This window comes from Cyprinus carpio, chromosome A8, assembly GCF_018340385.1.
Source record: "Cyprinus carpio isolate SPL01 chromosome A8, ASM1834038v1, whole genome shotgun sequence".
NCBI lineage: Eukaryota > Metazoa > Chordata > Actinopteri > Cypriniformes > Cyprinidae > Cyprinus > Cyprinus carpio.
Genome location: NC_056579.1, coordinates 14,125,843 through 14,148,961, shown reverse-complemented (window position 1 = coordinate 14,148,961; position 23,119 = coordinate 14,125,843). Strand labels below are relative to the sequence as shown.

Below are 23,119 nucleotides of genomic sequence, written 5' to 3'. Positions count from 1 at the left end.
AAAAATTAAAGCTTCTTAGCATCACTAATATAACAGAAGCAATGTTAAATGTGCAGAAACATTTGTTAAGTTTTTTGTTTTCCAATGAGCCTGGGTTGCAAAATAGACTTTCAAACTTGACATGCTGTCTGGGAGAGAGGATGTTTTAAAAGTATGTTTGCCTCAGTTCACTCAATGAGACATACCGTAGCAATATACCATGTGGTCATGCTACATTGCTGCTTCTTAAATAAGGTAGCTTGTTATTGGAAAAGCTGAGCTACTGTCACGCTAATGAAAATGTAGTTAAGGTACTGCTGCTACTTTTTTTTAGCTATACACCAACACTGTAGCTTAGTTTGATTTGCTAATTAGTAGCTCTACTGCCAGTGTCTTGATAATATTTCAGTTACAGTATTCATTTAGCAGAATTTGCATAAAGCAAAACTGGATCGACGGAATCTTTTGATCTTAAAACTACTAGAAAATTCCAAGTTTTCATTTCCACTACTAAGGGATTACGAGACATTAACCATGCAACTGCTACAGTTTTAACAAAGCATCCTGTGGTTTTACTCTCTACACAGCTTGAACTAGCTGATGTTTTTCATGTCTGATTAAAAGACAGATTTATGTTTGAACTATTAAACTACAGTATGTCATTTTTAGCTCAGATATCGGTTAGATGAACAGATACATTGTCATTAGATATGAATTGAATGCCAGATTAGGTCAAATTCTACTCTCACATTTTAGAAAGATCCCCATATTATAGTCATTTTGGGGATATGAATATTTCATCCACTCACACAGTGTTGAAATGCAATATTGAAGCCCACTGGAATCCCACGTTCTGATTTAGAAAGCTATGTAAAGTGGTTTCTCAGTGAGCTTTTTCCAGGATCCAACTATCAGTGGAAAGATGGGTGGCCAAAGAGCATGGCAAAGGGATGGGAAACTTCTGCGGTGCAGATGGTGAATAAAAAGTGTATTTCGAGGCTTTGCATCAGCCAATGGGTTTCCGTTTAATGTCTCGGACAAAAACTCTGCATTCAGCAATCAATGCAAATGAATTTATATTCAAATTCCAATTAACTAGTGACTCAACAAGTCATTGTGGGAAGGGGAGAGACCATAAACTTTGACTATTCAATAAAATCGAAACAGACAATGCATTTTTCTATGAGGAAGCAGCCTTATTTGATTTTTCTAAAGCAGTTTTAAGGCCTGTGATCAGACTCTCTCAAGGGAGTTTAAACCTCATCAGTGTCCTCCCAGCTGGACAGAAAAACACAAGTAGCACGATTTGAACTGACCAGAGGAAACTAGGGACAAACTGACTGACGAAAATGACAATGCTTTGGAAAGGGCAACAACCGCTAACAGCGACAGTCTCCAATCTGTTGTTTTCCCCTTGCGATTCCATATGGAAATTACATTACGCCCACATCCTCCTGCAGGAAACGATGTGCTACAGTTGTTAGAGCCAATGTTTAAGATTTCTGTTTTCAAAATGTATATTATTGCTGATATAAAACAAAGAGATCTACAAAATCTGGAGAAGGCTATCCATTAGCATCCTCTTTTATTCTCAATGACACTTACAAACACTTGTAAATTCCATGTGACTAATTACTCTAGAGCTGCAGGAAAATGATTACTGATTGGCTGATGGCACCACAAAAACATACACTATCCCAAAACCTTCATTAATGACTATCTATGATGTAAAACAGTCTATATAACGACTTCTTAAATACAAAATAAAACATCTACTACACTATAATGAAATATTCATATATGTATGTTATATCTATCAGAATACACAGTTGCCTTTAAATGATTGTAAATGGAGAAAGACTTTTTTGAACCAGATGGTACAGTTATGGCAATGAGAGCTAATGAGGCCGTGCTAATCAGCAGAACCTTGACCCCCAGATATAAACAGAATGAGTCCTAGCAAGAGAATAGCTTTGAAAATATTTCATGAACAGCTTTTAGATAATCATTTGCATGCGTATCCATAATATCAGCGATGGAGATTCATTAAAGAATGCTGTAATCTCAAATGATGCCCAAAATCATTTATACTGTACAATGACAACACAAAATTTTTATTTATTTTTTTGCCTCTGGCCACTATAATTGTAACATACAGTTCTAATAACATCCCCACTGTAATCTTAAAGCCTGTTATGATAAACGCACTGGATTTTTTCAAAACGCTTGTTTCTTTAAGCATGAGCTTCATGTGAAGAGCGATATCTGATAACAAGAAAAGCAATTTCCCTGTCTAAATGAGAGCTGAATAGATGGTAGTTCAACATGGTGGCAAACTGCACAGCGGACTGGCTGTGTGACAGACTGACAGTCCACTGTAAGCAGATCAAACAATCTACAAAACAGCTAATTTCGCTCCAAGAGACAAGCAATGCGTCATTCCGTCCCCGTTTGCCCATTTTCAGCCCCTCTCTCCTAACACTTCCTCTTCAATTAGATTGGTCCACCTAGCTCTCAAATTGCCCTTATAATAGCACCGGTTTGATGGCACAAGCCAATTATCAGACTATAACATTATGGGGGAAAAGGTTTATAGACCTGAACTCTGTAGGGACTTTGTATTTTTCCTTTTTACCAGCACAATTACTTGGAGACATTTTTAGCTTGGGTGAAAAAAGTGTGGTGTTGTAAAATGTCTGAGTAGCTAAAATATTCAATATGGACATAAATTAATATTGCAAGTGTATTTAGGTCATTACGCTTCATTGACCATATGGTGTTGCTTACGCCACGTCATCCGAGCGCTTCACAAGCAATGCTTTGCATGTGTGAATTACATAAACACAGCAGCGCTTAGCCACAACACAACTGTTTGTCAGTTGCCAGCCAAGGAAAATGTTTAAAGAAACTGAATCTTCACACAGATCAACTGTCATAAGAGTTAAAGAAGAACAGAAATGAAGGAGCATGCACTGAGTTATGAAGGAAACCAATGGGAAATCAACATTAGATCAAAACTAGCCAGCCAAAGCTGTGATGGCCTGACTGAGTGGTCACACGGCATTAAACAGTGCAAATGACAGTGACGCTCAAGACTGCAGGAGGATGAGAAGTGGGTGATGGAGTAGGTCAAAGGGGCCATCTGAAGCTTTGAAACTGGGGTGGGAGCAGGGGTTAAAGAGGAGATCTCCCATACAACTGAGGGGCTCATTAAGGTTTATGAAGTAACGAAAGCAAGAGCAGCAGAGGAAAGTCAAATGAGCTGAAACACTGAAGTGTGAGTCAAAGTGTGAGAAAGCTGCTAAAGGTAAAGATCCAGAAAGATAATCGCACCTTACAATTGCTGGCAGAAATCTAGAGGAAGTTACAGGAAGCAGACATTTTTTGTTAGTTTAATATGCAGGGATAACTATAACTAAGCATTCTGTAGGTTGATTTCACAGAAAGTGTGAATTGTATTTATGTGGTGCTAAATATGGCTCTGTTTTTTTTTTTTTTTTTTTTTTGGCAAAAACAGCAAGATTGGCTCAAATAATGGCATAAGTTTGGTACACTGGCCCAAACAACAAATATACTGTACATTACTGTTCAAAACTGTTTTTGGATCAGTTTGAAATCTATTTCAAATAAATGCTGTTATATTGAACTTTCTATTCATCATGTTGTTGTTGTCCTTGTGTTTTTTTGTTTGTTTGTTTGTTTGTTTGTTTTTTCTTATTCATTAGAATCCTGAAAATGTTAACAGTTTCCACCAAAATCAGCATATTAGAATGATTTCTGAAGGATCATGTGACAGAAGACTGGAGTAAAGGCTGCTGAAAATTTGGATTTACCATCACAGGAATAAATTACTAGTTTAAACTGTAATATATTACTGATTTTACCACATTTTTTATCAATAATCAGTCATTTTTGAGCAGTAATATACAGTGTAAACACTAACATAGCATTATCACAGTAGTATTATACAATGCATGACTAAGCGGGTTGCGTTGGTGATTGTTTTTTGCGAACTTAACATGAAATGTGTTTCGTTTGTATTACCTTTCATATGTCATCTGATTCAACACTGAAGTAAAGCTGGATTCTTGCCTGACACTATAATCGTCAAATAAAGTGTGCAACCGTAAGTATGATGTTATTTTAAAATCATGTGTGGAAAAATGCTTTTACTGTGCATCTCATTTTGGATGTTTCTGCTTTCTTGGAACAATTCTTTTGGAGCAAATCATTAAATCATTCATCAATCCTGCTTCAGTAATGCATCAAATACAGTCCAATTCTGGCAAAAAGTAAGATGGAATCTGATGGATTGTTTGAGTGTCAGTCTTAAATCGTATCCAGTGTTAAGCACTCACAAATAGCCGTCCCTCCAATACACCCTTTTATCCAGCAGATGATGAGGAACCCTGTTTGACAGAAGTTACAGGAAGCTTAAAGTTACCAATAAGTACATTAAAGCAGATGCAGTTAGGGACCGAGTTTGAGTCTGATGAATCATATTACCACACAGTCGCCTCAAAGTAAACAACACAACGACTTTTCCTCCTCTCTCCTACCCTAAAGGGAAGGGTTTATCCTCTTTCCATGGTGCATTAAATCGAAATGGAGGTTGTCCCAAGAGTAACATTACAAAGCAGCAAAAATGCAGAATCTCTAGCAAGAGCCTGAGATCAGTGTTTTAGCCTTGCACTTCCCTGGCTGGGATCCGAGCCTTGAAGCTGACGCAGTCTTGCCTATTGGAACAAAGCCCTATTATCCAGCAGCAGTGTCTAGAAGTAACGTCCCACTGACTTCCATTTTCTCAGCATGAATGTACAGTGCTTTCACTGCCTTCGGTACTATAGAAACACACAGGACATGACTGCAGAAAACAACTACACTTCTAAACAACTCTATTCTCTGTTCTTGTTGTTGCTCTACATCCTGATTTTCATTTCCTGTTTGCTTCAGATAAACACACCTGATTTAATACCGGAAAGACACAATCACATCCTCATAACTAAATTGCATCTCTCCGTCTTATTCGGCCCGCTCTAAACACAGTTACCTTGGAGCTGCTATTGTTTCCAATCGTTAAAATGGCATTATGTGTGAGTGTTGTCATTTTGTTACCTTTACTGACCTAAGCAGAGGTCTCAAAAATAATGAGGCAAGGGTCTACAGTGGCATAAGTAGGGAACTGACTTCTACGGAGAACAAAGGCAGATGCCTCATTTCGGGGTCAGGAAAAATCTGAGGAATTAGTGAAACTAAACTACAATATCCTCACGATTTAGAGCAGGCTTTTTCCAAAGAGGATTTAAAGATTACCTTTTTAAGATTTACAAGACTTATGCTTAGAACAGAGTAACTGAATAAGGCATTTGCATAAGTATTGCAGCATAATTCATAATTTGTATAATTCATAAGATTTCTCATAATTGTGACTTTATATTTCACAACTGAGACTTTGCACCTCACAACTGCATCTGTAAATCTCACAATTGCTACTTTATTTCTAATAATTGCTACATTATTTCTCATAATTATGACTTTATACTTCACAATTTTTAAATCTAACATTTCTAATACTGTAAATATGACTATTTCTCGTAACTGTGACTTTATTTCTTAGAACTGTGACTTTATACCTCACAATTGCATTTTTGGATCTTATAATTGTAACAATTTATTTCAAATGATTAGGACTTTGTCTCACAATTGAAACTTTATACCTCATAATTAAATTTCTTTATCTCATAATTGTGATCATTTTTCAGAATTGCGACTTTATTTCTAATAATTAGGACTTTTCCTACAATTGGCACTTTACACCTCCGAATTACATTTTTATATCTCACAATTATGACCATTTCTCTTAATTGTGACATTATTTTTAATAATTAGGCCTTTATATCTCACAATTGAGACTTTATCTCAATTGCATTTTTGTATCGCACAATTGCGATATTTTCCCATAATTATGACTTTATTTCTTAACTGTAACTGAGACTTCATTCCGCACAGATTCTTATCACATAATTGTGACAATTACTAATAATTGCAACTTTTTAATCTGATAATCACAACAGTTACCTTTTTTTTTCTTTTTTTTTTCTTTAAAATCAGAAAGAATTTTTTTTTTTTTTTTTTTACAGTGAGGTAAAAACAGGCTTCTAACACAGAAAGAAAAAAGGCAAAACCATTCTATGCAAATGAGAAGTGCACCAATTAAATCACACGAGAGAGAGACGCATAGAGAAAGATAAAATGAGACAATGATTGTCACAGGAAAGCAATAAGATCAAATGTGTGAGAAAAGAAAAAAATATTTTCTGGCAGTACAGATGGTGAGCGTTCTTCATCAGCAACTGGCTACCTGCAAATGACTGTGATTCTCAATGCGATGACAGTAAACAAGCATATGACAGCACTGTATTTCACACATCCAGCCTCACTACTGCCCCCTACAGGGAACTGACTGCAACCCCAAAACTTAACTTGTATGCTTTCGAGGCAGATGAGAGCAGAAAGCTATTGAAGGGGACCAAGCGAGCAGGTGGGAAGAAAAAAAAGAAATAGAAAGCTACAGAGAGAGGAAAGTCAAAGGAGGAGGCCCAAGGCTCCCTGTGCAAGTGCAAGCAATGATCAGAGACACAAGTTCTCAAAGGAGACTCGCTCCCTTTAGAGCGGTGCTTGAAAGGTGGCTACACGCTATTACAGTATGCTTGTTTACAAGAAGACTGACGTCTCACTTTATCTGCACAGATTCGAGGAGTTTTATAAATCTTACAAAAGATGAAATCAACCAGGATCCACCCATACTTTTGTTTTGTTTTTGTGTTCATCTGACATTATTACAATACAAGCCTGGCATTTGCATGGGGATATTATGGACGATCGAGTAGCGTTAGTGAGGCGAAACACTCTTTTCAACCGCATGTATTGCAATTGCAACACTTTAACAAACCATAACGCCCGCAGCAAGGCTTGACTGACATGTTCAGTGTAGCGCTGCATTGCAATCGACTGGGAGCCTGTGTGCTAAACACACAGGAAATCACTCAACATCTTGGTGTCATGAATTCAATGAGACAAAAGAAGCAAAACACGTCCCTCATGTTCTTAAAATTTCATGACAGTGGATAGATCCTCCCAAAACTTCAAAGTAATGTGGAAGATTGAAACAAACGAGAGCACACAAAGACAGATGCATTCAAGCAAACTTTCTCCTCATGTGTTCTGCTAACATAATAACTCCCCATTAGCCTTCATGTTCTGTTTGGGGTTTGAGAAAACTCAATGCTCTAATCTCAAAAATACACTGAACATCAGGTTTATCCTTCATGACTTTTTCTGATCTAATGAGAACTGATATGCAAAAAAATCTTATGAGAACACACACACACACACACACACACACAAATGAACTGAAAATAAAAATTCATCACACATTCTTAAAGAAATATGTTCAACATTATAATGTTTGGAGATTTAAAGACTCCAGGTTTAAAAACACTTCACATAACTTTCCTTACACACAAAGGAAGGCAAGTGGAAAGAGAAGCAAAACGTTGGGGTCAGTAAGATTTTGACAGTAAATAGTTTTATAATGTAAAGAAAGATTTCTATTTTAAATAAATGCTGTTTTCTATTAATCAGAAAATATATGTTACATTGATAATAATAAGAAATGTTTCTTGAGCACCAAATCAGCATATTAGAATGATTTCTGAAGGATCATGTGATACTGAAGACAAGAGTAATGGCTGCTTAAATAAATCAACTTTACATCACAGAAATAAATTGTGTTTTAAAAATATACAAAAACAAAAAATTGTTTGTATATAAAAATCTGAACATTTTAAAAGGTAATATTTCTCATTATTGCTGTTTTAATGTATTCTGATCAAATAAATGCATGACAGACTTCTTTTAAAAACATTTTTAAAAGTCTTACAGGCCTCAATGAACAGTAGTAGTGTGTGTGTGTGTGTGTGTGTGTGTGTGTGTGTGTGTGTGTGTGTGTGTACATACAGTAAATTTTTTAAGATGAAAATTATAAAGAAGTTCTTATAATTATTCATACTAGTTCTTTCAAATAAAACATGATGCAAGTGACATTATATCTTTGAGATAAAGGACAATTAAGTTAAAATCTATGAGGGAAACTGAAAAAACACCAAAATCATTGCCTAGAATCGATCCAAACATCCAAATGATCTTTGCTGGGTTTCACTAAATCACAGATTAGTGATTTAAAAGTGTAAAAGATCAAGAGTTCCCTAATGGGTCTGGGACAAATTCCAGAGTAAGAAATGCAAATGTTGCAAGCGGCACCCCTAGAGGACAACCTTTATTTTGTTACACTTTCACTGGCCTTTCAATAGAATTACTCCTTTCATCAGCTGAAAGAAATGAATAGGGTCAGCTTACAGTAATTACTCATGCCCTTACATTAAATAATGAAACTTCTTGAGTCCACTGGAAATAAAAGGTGCATTTCTGTGCACGCATAAATGTATGCACAAAAACGGGCATCTTAAGTTGACACCAATTAAAGAAATTATGCTTCTAACGACACCTCTCTCAACAACTCAGAATGTTGCACAATGTCCCAGTTAATTGAGAACATTTCCACTATAACATAAGGAATTATTCTGCTAATACCACAATAATAACCCCAGCCTAAAACTAATCACCTAATCATCTTCAGAAAAGCCTTCTACTGTATATCTAGCGTTTCAACTTTTCATGATCTGTTTCAACACATGAGCAGGCACCATACAGCCATCCAATCAAAACAAACACATCTCAATGCCCTTCCTGTAATTACAAGACCTTTAAAATTTTATCTTGTAGGACTACAAAGAAGGACAGAGAGAGAGAGCTAAAGGATCGCTATGACTCCTAGCACATCTCATTATCACCATGTTCTTGGGATGGGGGCCATAGCAGTTTGGTCCAGAAATACACCAACAAAATGGCAATATCCATCTGTCCCACCTGCAATGCAATGCTCGGGATTATATTCTACAATTTCCTCTGGCTTTAGAGTTTAGCATCTAACTAACCATGACTATGCAGAGGAAAGGGATAATGATTTGATTCCCTGACCAGCTTTGATATTCTCTTCGTCTGTTCTCTTCAGTTGCACAATAAATGTCATGCACGCAACCTACATTACAAAGAAGCTTCAGCCAGACCGAAAACACATACTGTCAGTGGAGAGTATTGTGATATCCCCTAAGAGCCCCAGACGTGCTCTCAATATGTCAAATCTTCCTGAGAATGAGGGCAATCCACACCATTTAATTGCACACTATTGTGAACATAGACGGTGGTGAGTAGACTTTATTCAGATGAAACAGGTACTGCAAGATTTACACTGAGCTCCCAACCAATAAGACATCTGAAAATGTGCATCTGAGGAAAAATAATAATATTTCATGCCATATCTTGAAGGCATCACTACATAGCTGAAACACAGATGAAGAAAGCAAATATCCTTCAAAAAGCATCCTACTGTGCAAAGAGCAAACTAGAACAAGGGTCTACAACAGGGGGTCTGCAGTTGGTGCGGCAGGAGGTCTGCCAATTATTGTTTGACAATCTTTGTGAAGCAAATATATTTATGGTTACATTTTTTAAATGTAATCTATTATACATATAATTTTCATTTTATAAAAAAAAAAAAAAAATTATAGCAAAATTGTATAATGTATATGTGTGTGTGTGTGTGTGTGTGTGTGTGTGTGTGTGTGTGTGTGTGTGTGTGTGTGTGTGTGTGTGTGTGTGTGTGTGTGTAGCAATTCTCAAACTACCAAGGCATCTTAAACTGAAAAACTTTGAATACCCCACCAGTACAAGTTTGGGGAGAGCATCGCAGCCACTAGGTGGCGAGATAAGAATCTTGTTGAAAATTCCTCAAGGACTCACGCAAACCAAACGTTTGTACTAATGTTTTGATAATTAGCTAATCATCAATCTCTATGCTGGAACCAACTTCAAAGATGGCCTCTGTCATCTCCTGGCACTTCTTGGTCGGTACTAAAGGGCGCATTTGGAGGTGCACCCGCATACTGCTGGACACTCTGGGCTTTCCACACACATAAATCACTGTGACTTTCTCAATGGGCTCCTAAAAGAGCTGCAGCATTGCGATGCAGCGCACGGCGCGCGAGATACTTCTCTTGGTGTGCACATCATTAGAAGGCTCCTCTGCAATCAAGTAAAGCGCGTGTGATAAAATGCCTTCATCAGTCGTCTCGCCGAACAGAAACGATGCCGATTTCGCATTCAAATGACGTCACGTTTTCACGAAGCTATCGCAGAGAACAGATTAGGAGGGGATTACTAATGACTGGCACAACTGTCTATTCTGAATGCATGCATAGAGTCCCTCTGAAACACCCAAAAGCATTGTACGGTCTATAAGAGGAGGCATGAACGTATATCATTTGCTTCTGTATGTTTTTAATAGTAGGCGTATCTATTGTTTCCCAGAGGCCTGTGCAAAGAACCATATGTGGCGAAAACCAATTCTGGATTGAGATGACATATCCTGAGTGTCTTGTAGAACACCTGTTTGCTATGGTAGATTGCTTATGCACCAGATTATGTAAAAAATAAAATAAAATAAATAATGAAAAACAAAAAAAACAAAAAAAACCTTTCGATGTACGTTTATCGATCAAATGGTTAAGATACAAAGAAAATAATCATTGTAAAAATTGGCAGCTTTGCCGTTATAAAAACTTGCCGTTAATAGGCTAATAATACTAGATAAATAAAAATACAGTTACTCGTATTACGATGTGTTTTTTTAGTGAATAGGTTACATGCCTTAATAAAATCATGTATATAATTTGCTACGATTACAGTGACACACAGGTAGTACAACGGAAGGTCACATGCTGACTAAAAGATCATCACAACTGGCCTCTCCATCAACTGTGACCAACCAACAAACAGAGCACAGTGCTACTCATACAAACACAAATAATACTAAAACAAAGGCGTAACATTAACTTAATAGCAGAATGTAACTTTTGTAAATAAACTAACTTTTGTAAATAAACAAACACCACTTCACAAATTAAAAACCAATTCACTCAAAAATTTTACTGTAAAACGACGTACTGGCTTGTTATACAGCCATATATATATATATATATATATATATATATATATATATATATATTATATATATATATATATATATATATATATATATATATATATATATATATATTAGCCATTTTAATATAATATTAATATAATAATAATAAATATACATTTCCCCCCATACACCGGTACACTCAAACTCATAATTTCACAGACATCGGCCATTTACACTCTTGAGAATCATATATAAATTCCTACATAAAGCGTGACTTATTTAACTTTCAGGCATGCACACGTCAGCCAGCCAGAAACACATGCGCTACAATATTTATTTATTTAGTGCATCAAGCTTTAATTAAATTAAACACGCGCGTGCTCTCACGCCAGATTGACTCCTGCCAAATCCCCAGCACCCTGGCCTCCACCTCCACACAGTGGCCCCTCGGAGGAACCCTCTCTTTACAGTTCTGATTTAAGACCTCTCTTGGACCCTATCCGATCTCGCGCGCAGTGCCAATCCTCGTACCCGTCGCTAAAGCATGCACGTGCGCGTTCGCTCAATCCTTTTACAAAGAGTATTACCAACACTCTTGATCTTCGAAAATCCAAGTTTGTGTGTGTGTGTGTGTGTGTGTGTGTGTGTGTGTGTGTGTGTGTGTGTGTGTGTGTGTGTGTGTGTGTGTGTGTGTGTGTGTGTGTGTGTGTGTGTGTGTTTAAACGATGTCATAACATGGCGTGGATACAATGCGGCGTCGCGAGGAACCGCTTCCAGTCAAACCACCTGTTCTCACCCACCGTATAGACTACATAATGGACGCATTGATGAGGACAGATGGAGATGTTCGTCTCTCTAACCTGATGTTATAGGCATGTATGCATCCACTTCAGTTTATAATGTACGTTAACTGGGCCGCAATTTCTTAACGAATTGCTCGACAACGCACAGATCTGCTCTATGTGGAAACAAGTGTATTGATGAATTACAGTCATTAATGGTGCATCCGAGATCTGAACTTACCAATGTGAATAATTGAATCGGGAAGCACAGGATCCCACTCCAGACTCCAAAATGTGATCAGAAACAATACTGCCGGAAAAACTTTCATCTCTCCCTCTGTTAAAATCTATCCTCTTTAGGTTCAGAAAGATGCCGAAGCGACGGTATAGTTTTAAATCCTGTGCAGAAAGGCTGCTTGTCCTCCTTTCAAAGTGTCAGCCGATGCTTTTTTTTTTTTTTTGGCTCGGATGCGCTTCTGTTGGAGGCGAAATCTTCAGTTACCCGTTTGGAGAGCGCCCGTCAAAACATCCTGATGCTCAAGAACTCCAAGCAAATCCAAATCAGTATCAGACAAAGTTAAAATGAGCCCCATACACTGCTGGGTTTTCTATCCTCCCGTCTTGGCGAATAAATCGGGGTTCCGTGCGCTAAACACGACGCATCTCACAGCATCAATCAGCACACGACTGAAGAGAACTTCCTCTGCGCTGATGCAGAAAAGCGCCACACTCACAACCACGAATACAGTTGAGGATTTTTGCACCGTGCCCTTATTCCGATGCAGTACTGCGGAGACTTTTCTGCGACAGAGAACGAGCGGCTCTACGTGCGGATTCTCGAGCTGTGATGAGTGGGAGGAGGCCCCCAGGATAGATGCGACTACACGGGCAGCAGCATCAGCACCCGGCGCTGTCCAGAACTGAATTAACAGAGGAAAGAGAGACGTGGGGAGAAAGCGAGCGAGCGAGCGAGCGAGCGAGCGAGGAAAGATCCACAGTGGGGTGGGCGGAGGTAGTTTATGATAATGGAGAGGACTCATCTGTGAGGCTGTGGCTCCTCCCTTGTCCAGCATCATTTAGTCTGCAAATACCGGTTTTCTAAAATCAACTTTGTTTGTTTGTTTGTTTAGTAGGCTACGTTACTGATAATGGTATGTTAGTTGTGCCTGAATTTTTTTTTAATAATATTTCAAATATTCATATCCTGAATATTTTTTGTAATAATAGTTTTGATTTCTTGTCCTCAATTTCATATCAGTCCTCTGCAATTAATATATAAGCCCCCTTAAAATCTGATTATGTAACGGGGCTCCAGACAAAATATAACAGGGAGATTTATTATATATTTAGTAGATTTAGAATAACAATTTGATTGTTTTGGTACTAGCTGCATTAAATTACTCAAGTGATCTTGACTGTATTTGTGTCATATATAAAAAAAAAAGAAAAAAAAGAAAGAAAGAAATTGAGACATCATAGCTTGCGCTGTTCATTGTTGAGTGAAGGAAACACTGGTGCTCAATAAAGAAATGGCATCTGACAAAACCGCTATAAACAAATAACGGTTTCCTGATTATGAAAAATATTGTCTTACATTTGAACTTTTTGTTGCAGCTGCGACCATTTAGTTGAGCCCTTCATGATCTTTTCATGTGTTGAAAACAGTGGCAGAAGTTTCACTGTGAAATCCTGTCCTTGCAAGTACCTAAAACTTTTGTTAAATTCAAAATTCTTAGTCAAGCAAGATTCAAATTGACCACCTCTCATTCTTATTCTTCTGAGCCACAGCAGCTCATATTTGAATACGTGGTTGGGCCCCCCAAAGGCTGAAATCCTAAAATCACCCCTGATCACAGTCACAAACTGTATTTGCACTGCTCATTGAGAACTGAAGTATAAAGACTACCCTCCATATCCATCAAATGTTTCCTGCTCCACTGGGATAATTTGTGCCTGCTTAATAGCACTGTGTCATGGGTCGTCTCCACTTTGCAAGATAAAACAAAGTAGTTCAGAGTTCAATTTGTACTTGTACTCGCCACATTAAATCCTCTTGTTTATTTATCCATGATCTTCAGGTGATGTGCAGACTGTTCTACCTCAAAGAGACTTCCATGAGCTTGCAGTCCTGAAGATAAAGCAAAGATCACACTGAGATTCGACAAACAATGCTGCTTAATGCAAAGTCAACATCTTAAAAGATTGTTTTATCAGGCAAGGTTTGACATTTTGTCATTCCGTCACAACTTGTGACCTAAAAAATTATAACTTGTGTGTAGTTTGACTCGAACGACCTGTTTAACCATTCAATGACATTGTTGATTTTGGTGTGACCCAGGGAACCCAAAGGATTATGGGAGTTAGGAACACATAGCCGTTGTCTGTACGCTAAGATCAAATTCAGAGAGCGAGAGCAATGCATCATTAAACACAGAGATTGGATCAGGAGTGTGACAAAATGGGAGGAACAGAATATCAATGTATCCCAGAAGAACAGTACAGAGGTCAATAATAGCAATGCTTCAGTCTAAAACTGCACAATAGATACAAGCCACTTGATATGCCATTTACTTAATTCATACTAAGCCACCAAAGCTGTCCATTAGAGATGCATGTAAATGTCATTGGGATTCGATGGGTTCACCCTTTGACTACCTGTCCTCTCTTCTTTTAGCTCCAGACATGTATAAATATTGATAAGCCACTTAACGGATGCCACATAAACTGCATTGGAATAAAAATAGTCACATGAAGGCTACATTGTCACCCCTACTGAAAACAGATGCAGCACTCCATCAACTCTTCTTTTATGCAAAAAAAAGAAAAGGAAAAAAAAAGAAAAAACAATTTCCATTCTTTTAGACTTACCACCTGGGCTCATTTCTCAAACACAGATCACGCAGCCATTCATAGCTCACCAACACAGTGTTTTCTGAAAATGAATTATGTATTATTAAGCAAACAGAATGGGCACAGGGTTATCTGCTCACAATGTCATGGCCTGAGATTGACTGAGTAAAGTTGGGGTTGAAAGTCAGACGTGGGGCACTTTAGAAGATGTTATGGAGCTTGTTTTGGCAACAGCAGGTGTCCTGATATCCTCACCAAAATATTTATAGGTCTTCTGGCATCAGAGGGTTCATTTTTAGATTTGTGCGTAAGAGAAGAGACCTTCCAAAGAGAAGTTTCCAAAGTTTCATTAATAATAAAACAACTTTTAACTCGAAAATATCGCAAAGCTAGGGGGACTTCCAAAACGGATGTAAACAACAGCACGGGCAAATATGATGGCAATGGTGTAAATTTTGTGAGATTATTAAATATGATAGTTTCTTTAAACACTTGCTTTGTGGCAATAGCTATTACAAAAGCGAGTTTTTAAGTCAGTAGATTTACTTTGCCATTCATAATAAGTGTAAAAGACATTAATATTTGAACTGATACCCAGACAGAGCTGGCTAGTGCACACTATGAATACTAATTTAGAAACAGATTATTGTAACATTAAGTTGAGACCTTCAAGTTTGACAGACTGCATAAAAATCAGTTTCAAAAGCCACTGTGTCAGAGTGAAGAGAGAGCACTTCAACTTCTATATGTTACAGTCCATGCATTATTTATAGTACCACCTGTGAGCAAAACTCTGCGAGCCGTCAGGCCGTTTAATAGCTGATCACTAGCTCAAATAAAGGCCAAGAAATAAAACACACAATTGCAACTTTTTTTTTCTGCACACTTGGCTGAAATTTGCTCCCACTACTAAATGGCATTAACTGCTCATAAATGGAGCGAAACAGGTTTGTGATTTGTGGCTGTTATGTGTAATTTGTTGCCTGGGCATAAAAGTTGGTGGATCAATTTTCTGCTATCCGATCCCTTCAGAAAATGTGATTCCATTGACAAAACCTGCAAGCATGAGCCTGGTCTTTGCTGGACTACGATGACAAGTGTTTCAGAAGACATCATAAAGTAGCTGTGGTCTATAAATAAGAGTCTATTCACTCACAACTGGATGAAGGGAGGGCTGCTGAAAGAGAGTGCTGATCTGCTACACATGACTCAGGGAGCTGTTCAGTTTACGATGGTGCTGAATTCCAGGAAGTCAGTTTAGATGGTGTAGCATGTTAAAAGTCAATCTTTTGGCCAAGACCTGTATTTTCTGAATCATATATCCATTCTTTTTAAAGTGATAACAGACATTGAACTGTATAGCTGACTAACTGTGGCTGTCTTATGTGCAAGAGAAAACCCATAGGTGGCAAAGCAGTACCTCTTGACAAACAGCAGAGGGCTCCCTTCTATTTGAGCTGCCTGACATTTCACTTCTATAAAAGAAGGCTTTGAAGTAACTGAACATTTGCTGAGGAATAGGAAAGTAATGAGACTTTCAGGATGCAACGATAAAATATACAAAATGAAAAAAAGTAAAAAATTAAACTAAACATAAAAGCATGCCGTTCAAACAGACATGACCCCCTCGTAATTGACTTGTCCCACAAGAAGAGAGGTCACATTTTAGATTATAATGTCATTACTAAAATATTGACAAGTCTTCTCATACAGGGACTGTGTATGTCCATAAAGGGACGGTGTTGCAGTGCTCGACTTTGTGCAGTGCTTGGGTCAATACATAGGTGGAGAGGTCTGAATAAAGATGAGTTTCAGGTTATTTACAGTTTCCGCACCAGGACCGCACTCTTTAGATCAATTACTCTCTGTCCTCAGAGAACAAGAGAGAAAGACCCCAATCACACAATGCCACGGCAGCTTTGGTATCTGTCTATTCTTCCCCCATCCCACATGAGCATTGAGCGGGCACACATCCTCAGGTCAAGAAAATAATCTGAGCAAGCCAATAATAAGTTATGGCTTCTAACACAAGACCAAAGACGTTTGTTTCAGTGGAAACAACAGCACTGGTTTTAGTCCCCTCAAGTGCATAATCAATCTAAGCTCTGATATTTACTCTTCCCAGCACCAAAGTCACAAAGTTGGGTTTCATTTTTCAAGGGCACAAAGAAGTGTGATTAAATGCTGAGCTAGGACACAATGTGCCCCCTTTGTGGCAGATTCGTCTCCCCCATGTGGTCTTCCAACCATCGGGCCAAAGGGGGCCAACAGAACACAATCCACCTCCTTGGCACTGCCCTTCAGTGGAGTTTGTGTTGTATGATTAATGGAACACCTTGCACATGGACATCTCTGGTCCTTGTGCGAGCTGCCTGGAGTTAGGCTCTGACTCAGTGCGGAAGAAGCAACTAATCTTGCACGTCTGTTGCGGAATCCCGGCATAATCGAGCTGGCGAGATTCTGAAAACCCAGAAGAAACTACACTATCAAACTAGCAACAAGCAAAAGATGGCTATTTCCTTTCATGTCAGAGATGCGGGAGGGAAAGTCACAACGTCCAATTTCCATTTCACCCGTGAGAATAATTGACTATTCCTCCCCTGAATGTATAAATCCATCAATGTGATCCTGTGATCTTTGAGCTGAGGCAGGTGTTTTCACTGAGCTGTTTTCTCCAAATTTGTTTGTGAATTGTGTCTTGTCGCGGTATCTCTCACAGTCAAACCATTTCACCCTCCCCTTCAGTAGGGTGACAGAGTACTTGGAGAAATTGGGTCACACATTCACGTATCCTGAATTTGAAGCACTTTTTGAGGGATAAAGACGCAAATGGAATGATAATTTATTTTGGCTCTTCAACAAGATAAAGACAGTAAGCGATACAGCGATTCTGTGGTAATGGGCCATTGCAGGAGGTGAGGTCTAATGCTGCGTTACCAAAAAGGTCTCTAGGGTTGCTGGAGTGAGACTATAGTATCACTGCAGGCCTTAACCCCTCTCTCTTTCATTCAGGTGATAAAGGGAGGCTGAATAATTGGTTTTCTGGCTGACTGACCCTGAAAACAGAAAAAAGTGAGTTGAAATGAAGTGAACTGTCTGGGGGTGGATGGATAGAAATGCTGAGTACTCAAGAGTTGATAAGAGCCATTTGAATGGACAAAATGTCCACGGAGGATTGCAGTGAGACAGCAGAGCAAGACAGAGAGAACCTGAAATGGGAAGAAAGAGTTTGGAGTCTCCAGGCTTCCAGAAGGCCTCTGGTACTGTGAGTGTGGCAAAGAAGAAAGAGGATGGAGTCACCAAACTCCTGGAAGTTTTCTGCTGCCGTGAGGCTGGAAGAGAGGGTGAGAGAGTTAGTTTTGTTTGCAAGGCTACTAGAGGAAACAAGTTTAGGAGAAGAGGGTAAGGGACCTCTCTTGGAAATGATTAGCAGTAGGGACTTAATTAAAGCAGAAGGGAACCAGCGTGATGCCATTTGCTTTGTAATATGGCAGCAATGCAGATTACAAGCAAACATAAGAGTCCACAGGTCATCACTATCACCAAAATGCACAGGTGCTCTCTGCCATTAAAGTCTCTCTGGAAACTAGTGCAACCGCATGGCACCTGAGAACCACTGTGCTGCACAAATAGGCTGATGAAAATGGCAGAGAGAAAAAACAAGACTGTACTAACAATGTTTATTTTCAAATAATCAAATCATAGTCAATCATGTCAGGAATTGCACCGCTTGAGCTGCATGAGTTGAACAATGAACAAACATAGTGAACTGAGGGGCATTGCTAGCTGGTGATGTTGAAAATGGCTGTGCTGCTTAACATTTTTTGTGGAAACCGTGAGGCATTTTTTTCCCCAAGATTATTTGATGAATAGAAAATCTTTTTTAACATAATAGAAATCTTTTGGAACTTTACTGACACCTTTTTTGGTCAGTTTAATGTATTCTTGCAAAATAAAAGTATTATTTTTTTATCAATCAAAGAATTGATAAAAAATAAAAACCATTTTTAGCCTTTTTACGCCGGAATTTTGTAAAATTGTCTAAATTGAGCCATTGACCTGAATCTCTCGCAACAACACCACAGTGCCCTGCAGGTCTGCAGTTTTGGGTAATATGTAAAACAGCTTTGCAGGTGTTAAGGAGGTTGCCGACTCACTGTGTTGGTGTTGCTGCAGGCACTGGTTTTATGAGTCCTCATTGTGAGCAAAACCAAGAAAGGCATATTCACAGCTGAAGCATGGTGCTGATGGAAGATGCAAATGAATGTGGCGCCACGGGTGGGAAAACAACTCACAAATGTATCCCACCATGCACCACTATACATAAGTATGCTCATACTTTCTGAGTTATTGAAATCACCGCTCAATGTGCTTCGCCTGCATTGTTATCTGATATAAGAAATGCTCTAGCATCTCAGCCTGACAAGGCCCTGGACCACAAAATTGATAAACACAAAGTAAAGGGGTCATTTCCGAATGGGGGGGGGGGGGGGGGTTAGACAGCGGCTGCACATCAGGGAGGGTGAAAGACAGATAGAGAGAATCTGTTGCTCGCTATCTCTTGCTTTTCGAGAAACCTGCTGATAATCGCTGAGAGCAATGAGCCCCAAGTCCCCCGCTGTCCTCCCATGATGGAACAAGGGTGGCTGTGCCGGTGCTACATGTCTGATTATTTCTTATATCCCTGGGTCATTTCCACGCTATCAAAGCAAGTCGATATTACACGCCGTACCCCCATGAAATCACTGAATTCATGTTAGAGGAAGAAGCTGACGATAACAAGAAGCTCTGGTCGCTCTCCTTGCCTCATCCGGGAAGGAAAGGAATAATAACCACATTTATCTGTCATTACCGGCACCCTCCATTTGTTTTGGATGAGTTTGTATAGAGAGCTATTGGAACATGTAGCTATTTAGGGATTGTATATCAGTGGAGGTTACTGAGAAAAGGAAAGAAAAAGACGTCATTTGATCAACAAGCGACATGATGTGTCATAGCAGATGATGCTAATAATGATTGAAAAGCTGCTCGCCAACCATGGCAACATACCGTAGAAAGAAACAGCACTGCCTTTACCACCCAGGAGCTGTGTGGGCTGCTCTCACTCATCTCCCACTGCTTTGTTTCATTCCACAGTTGTTGGAGAGAAAGCAACACCCTGTGGGAAAAGTAAGCTGGCAAGCTTGTCTCTTCTTGCTTCCAAGAAAGGCTCAGCATGCCAGCGTGTCTGGGCAGGGTGAGAGTAGAGGGCATTGCTCCGGGCACCATAGGGAGATGGGCATGCCAGTGGGGTGCAGCGGGCCCACTACGACCTTCTGTGAGTTTGGGGGGCATCAACTCAGCATGGGTACTCTCATTGGCAGGCCACAGGCCCCAAGCGTTTTGGACATAGACAAGTTCAGTGATATCAGAAGTAGCATCTGGTCGTTCCCAATCCGAATGATGTTCTTTCTTCTGTGGAATACAAAAGGAGAAATTGTGAGGAATGTAGGTCGCTCTTGTCCACACAATGAATGAGAATGCGGGATGATGTTACAGCATCAGTGACAAACTGACAAGTTGGATGGATACGGACAGTGAGGGACAAATGAAAACTTTTCAGTACATTGTCTTCAGTACATCCTTTCGAGTTTCATGAAAGTAAGTACGTCATATGGGTTTAGAACAACATGAGGTAGAGTAAGGATGCTCTAAAACAAGGACTAAGTTGTTTCAAATCTTGAAACAAACAATTTTGGAGATTTTCTTACACAGATGTCATACATAACCACATCAAATTTATGAAGACACAGATGAGCAGCGACAGGAAAATACACCTCTGTGCATCAAAGTCAGCCCACCGCCACATCAAGACAACAAACACTTGTCATTCCCAGAGTTCTACGGCACCGGTTTTCCTCCCTGCGGAGCAGTGCAATTACTTTTGCCCAGAAGTCGAGGGTCTCCATCTGCCCTCCTTTTAGCTGGAGAAAACTTGTTATGGATGACTAAGAGTAGCACGATATGTGCTGTGAAACCTGGACATTTGAAGTGGACTGTGAAGCCTGAACAGAAATCAGAGAAAGACAGTGATTTAGATAGGGACCTTGTGAAGACAGAGAAAGGCCAGAGAAAAGTCTCGCTTTACACCACTGCAGGCCATCAAAGCAATAGCATTTTCCTACCTAGTTTCCAAAGATGATGATTGTAACAGTAATATTGCTTACAGTGTACCCTCCTCGTACGTTAAAAATGATGTCAAACATTAAGGAGCAGGTGTACTGATGGAGCAGTGCTGGCAAAACAGTTAATGGAAAGCTTAAATGTGGAAAACATCCTATTAATAACAAAAACTAGGGCTTACATGTATCAAAACTCATTTCTTTTTTAAATATCAGTCTTTAAAGAGTGAATATATTACATTTGGTGAAAATCAGATCATCATAATGAAAACCACCAGTGAGAGAAAAGATACAGATAAAGGTATTTCAAATTTTATTAGGGTTTAATTCTCTTAAATGTGCCATTTTAATGCAAACCCTTTACATACTGATAAAAAAAAAAAAAAAAAGAATCAAAATGATGTAAGTGATGATTTCGGCATAGCAACAGCATCTGCCACAAAGACAATTTAATATGCATTGATACAAGGAGTCCAGACAAACAAATAGCTGATAGTCGTTTTAGAATATTACATAATAAATAAGGCCAAATAAATATATATTCAATGATAAAGCATTCTAAATTCAGAAATGTAATGCCACATATAGTCATGTTAATGATCCATGAGTTTATACTCTTGCACGGATTCTACCCATGATCCCACATATTCAAGTCTGTTTAAAAGTCTGTCCTTCAAGCATCATGGCTTAAAAGTGTGGTGTAAAGACATGTGTCAAAGACACAAGGGAGGCTCAGGAAGGAACAAGGACAATTCCTGCCTCTGGGAACAAGCATTTAACATTCACCAGTCACAAACTGGCACCCACTATGAATTTAAACAGTATTGCTGACTGCAGTTATGCAGGGTTGAATTGTCTCAAATTGGCTGAAAAACAGCAGTCTGCTCTCTTGAGGTCATTCTGAAATACCATAAGCAGGGTCCAAAATTAACCGTTTGCCTTGCATAAGGATGAATTAAGCAATTTAAACATGAGAAAAGAAATAAGACCATGGTCAATAAATCTGACCATGGTTTTATGAAGCAATTGTTTTTTTTTTTTTTAATAATAAAAAAAAATAGTTGTGTATTATTTATATATATATATATAAAACAATGTACAACATATACTTTTAAAATATGATTCAATATAACTAATTATATTAAATTAATAGTGATGTAAAATTTATATATTAAATGTTTATTAAATTATATACTTCTGTCATCAGAACAACCCTAATAATCAATTCCCAGTCATTCTATTTACTGTACATATCAAAGCCAATTTTAGCTCATAGCTTCATTTTGGACAAACACAATCCAGTTAAGGGAGTGAAATTTCAGTATTGGAGCATGTAGTGGTGAGACCGAGCTAAAGCCTTTCTCTCCCAGAGCCTGATCACACAGAGAGCTGGAAGTAGGTCTGGGAGGGAAAAGGAGATAGAGAGAGAGAAGGCTATGGTGCTCCCAACAGATTGCTGAAATTGGAGCACTGGACCTCAGGGAGCAGACCTGCTGGATAGATGGGACTGCATTTCTTCAGGGTTTCCTTCTCCTCCATGCGCCCTTGCTTGAGCTCCTGATCTGCAAAGCCGGGTCAGCACTGTCCCAACTTTACACCGACGTTCTCCCAATCGCAGCCTAAAACGAGGCCATTCCTCAATTCAGCCGCCTGTCTTAAGAGTGTGCACTGTATGAGGCAGTTGAAGTTACCAACATGTTTAATTTAATTTATTTGACATCTTTTTTTTAATGAAAATTCAAAGTCTCACCTATGTCAAATGTAATAATGTTCTATTTTTTTGCTGCAAAGAGGGTTCTACTGATTAATGAAGGGCATTTCTTTCTTGAGGTCTAAGTGTTTACGACTCGAGGCTCTCAATGAGTCTTTCCACAAGGGCTGTCAAACCTATTTTAGCTTAGATTCAGTGCAAAAAAAATATTTTATTTTTGTTTGCAGCAAAAGAAAAATGAAAAAAAAAAAGAGAGAAAGCGTAGCTTGCAATTAGAAGAGGCTAATGAGTGTTAAACTCCCTAAAAGGGGTCTGACAACACGTGGGTAATTCTCACCGGCAGCAACCGTTTCAGCTGCCCTCTCTCTTCGACTGAGGATTGATTTGGCAATATATGCATGGTTCTTCAGTGTCACGTTTCCAGGTGCAAAACAATGAGTCAGACTATTTGTATGACCTACTATTATAAACATCACTACTAACTGAGCTCAGTCTAATAAGCAAATCAATAAATGTGAGTCTAGGCAAAGGC

The 23,119-nt window shown here is 38.8% G+C and overlaps 1 protein-coding gene across 5 annotated transcripts in view; it reads right to left on the bottom strand.

The window, feature by feature from the left end:
- Nucleotides 1-12,834, bottom strand: part of LOC109050830 (glutamate receptor ionotropic, delta-2-like) — a 367,305-nt gene extending 354,471 nt beyond the window's left edge. For 3 of the 5 annotated variants that reach the window (XR_006160661.1, XR_006160662.1, XM_042762407.1), the window contains exon 1: nt 12,107-12,833. Coding sequence is in view for 3 of the 5 variants with exons in the window: in XM_042762407.1 (XP_042618341.1) it covers nt 12,107-12,194 (88 nt within the window). In the remaining 2 variants the exon portion in view is untranslated. Of the gene's footprint in view, nt 1-12,106 lie in introns of all 5 variants that reach the window. The other 2 variants (XM_042762408.1, XM_042762409.1) reach the window with 1 other exon arrangement.
- Nucleotides 12,835-23,119: the final 10,285 nt, after the last annotated feature.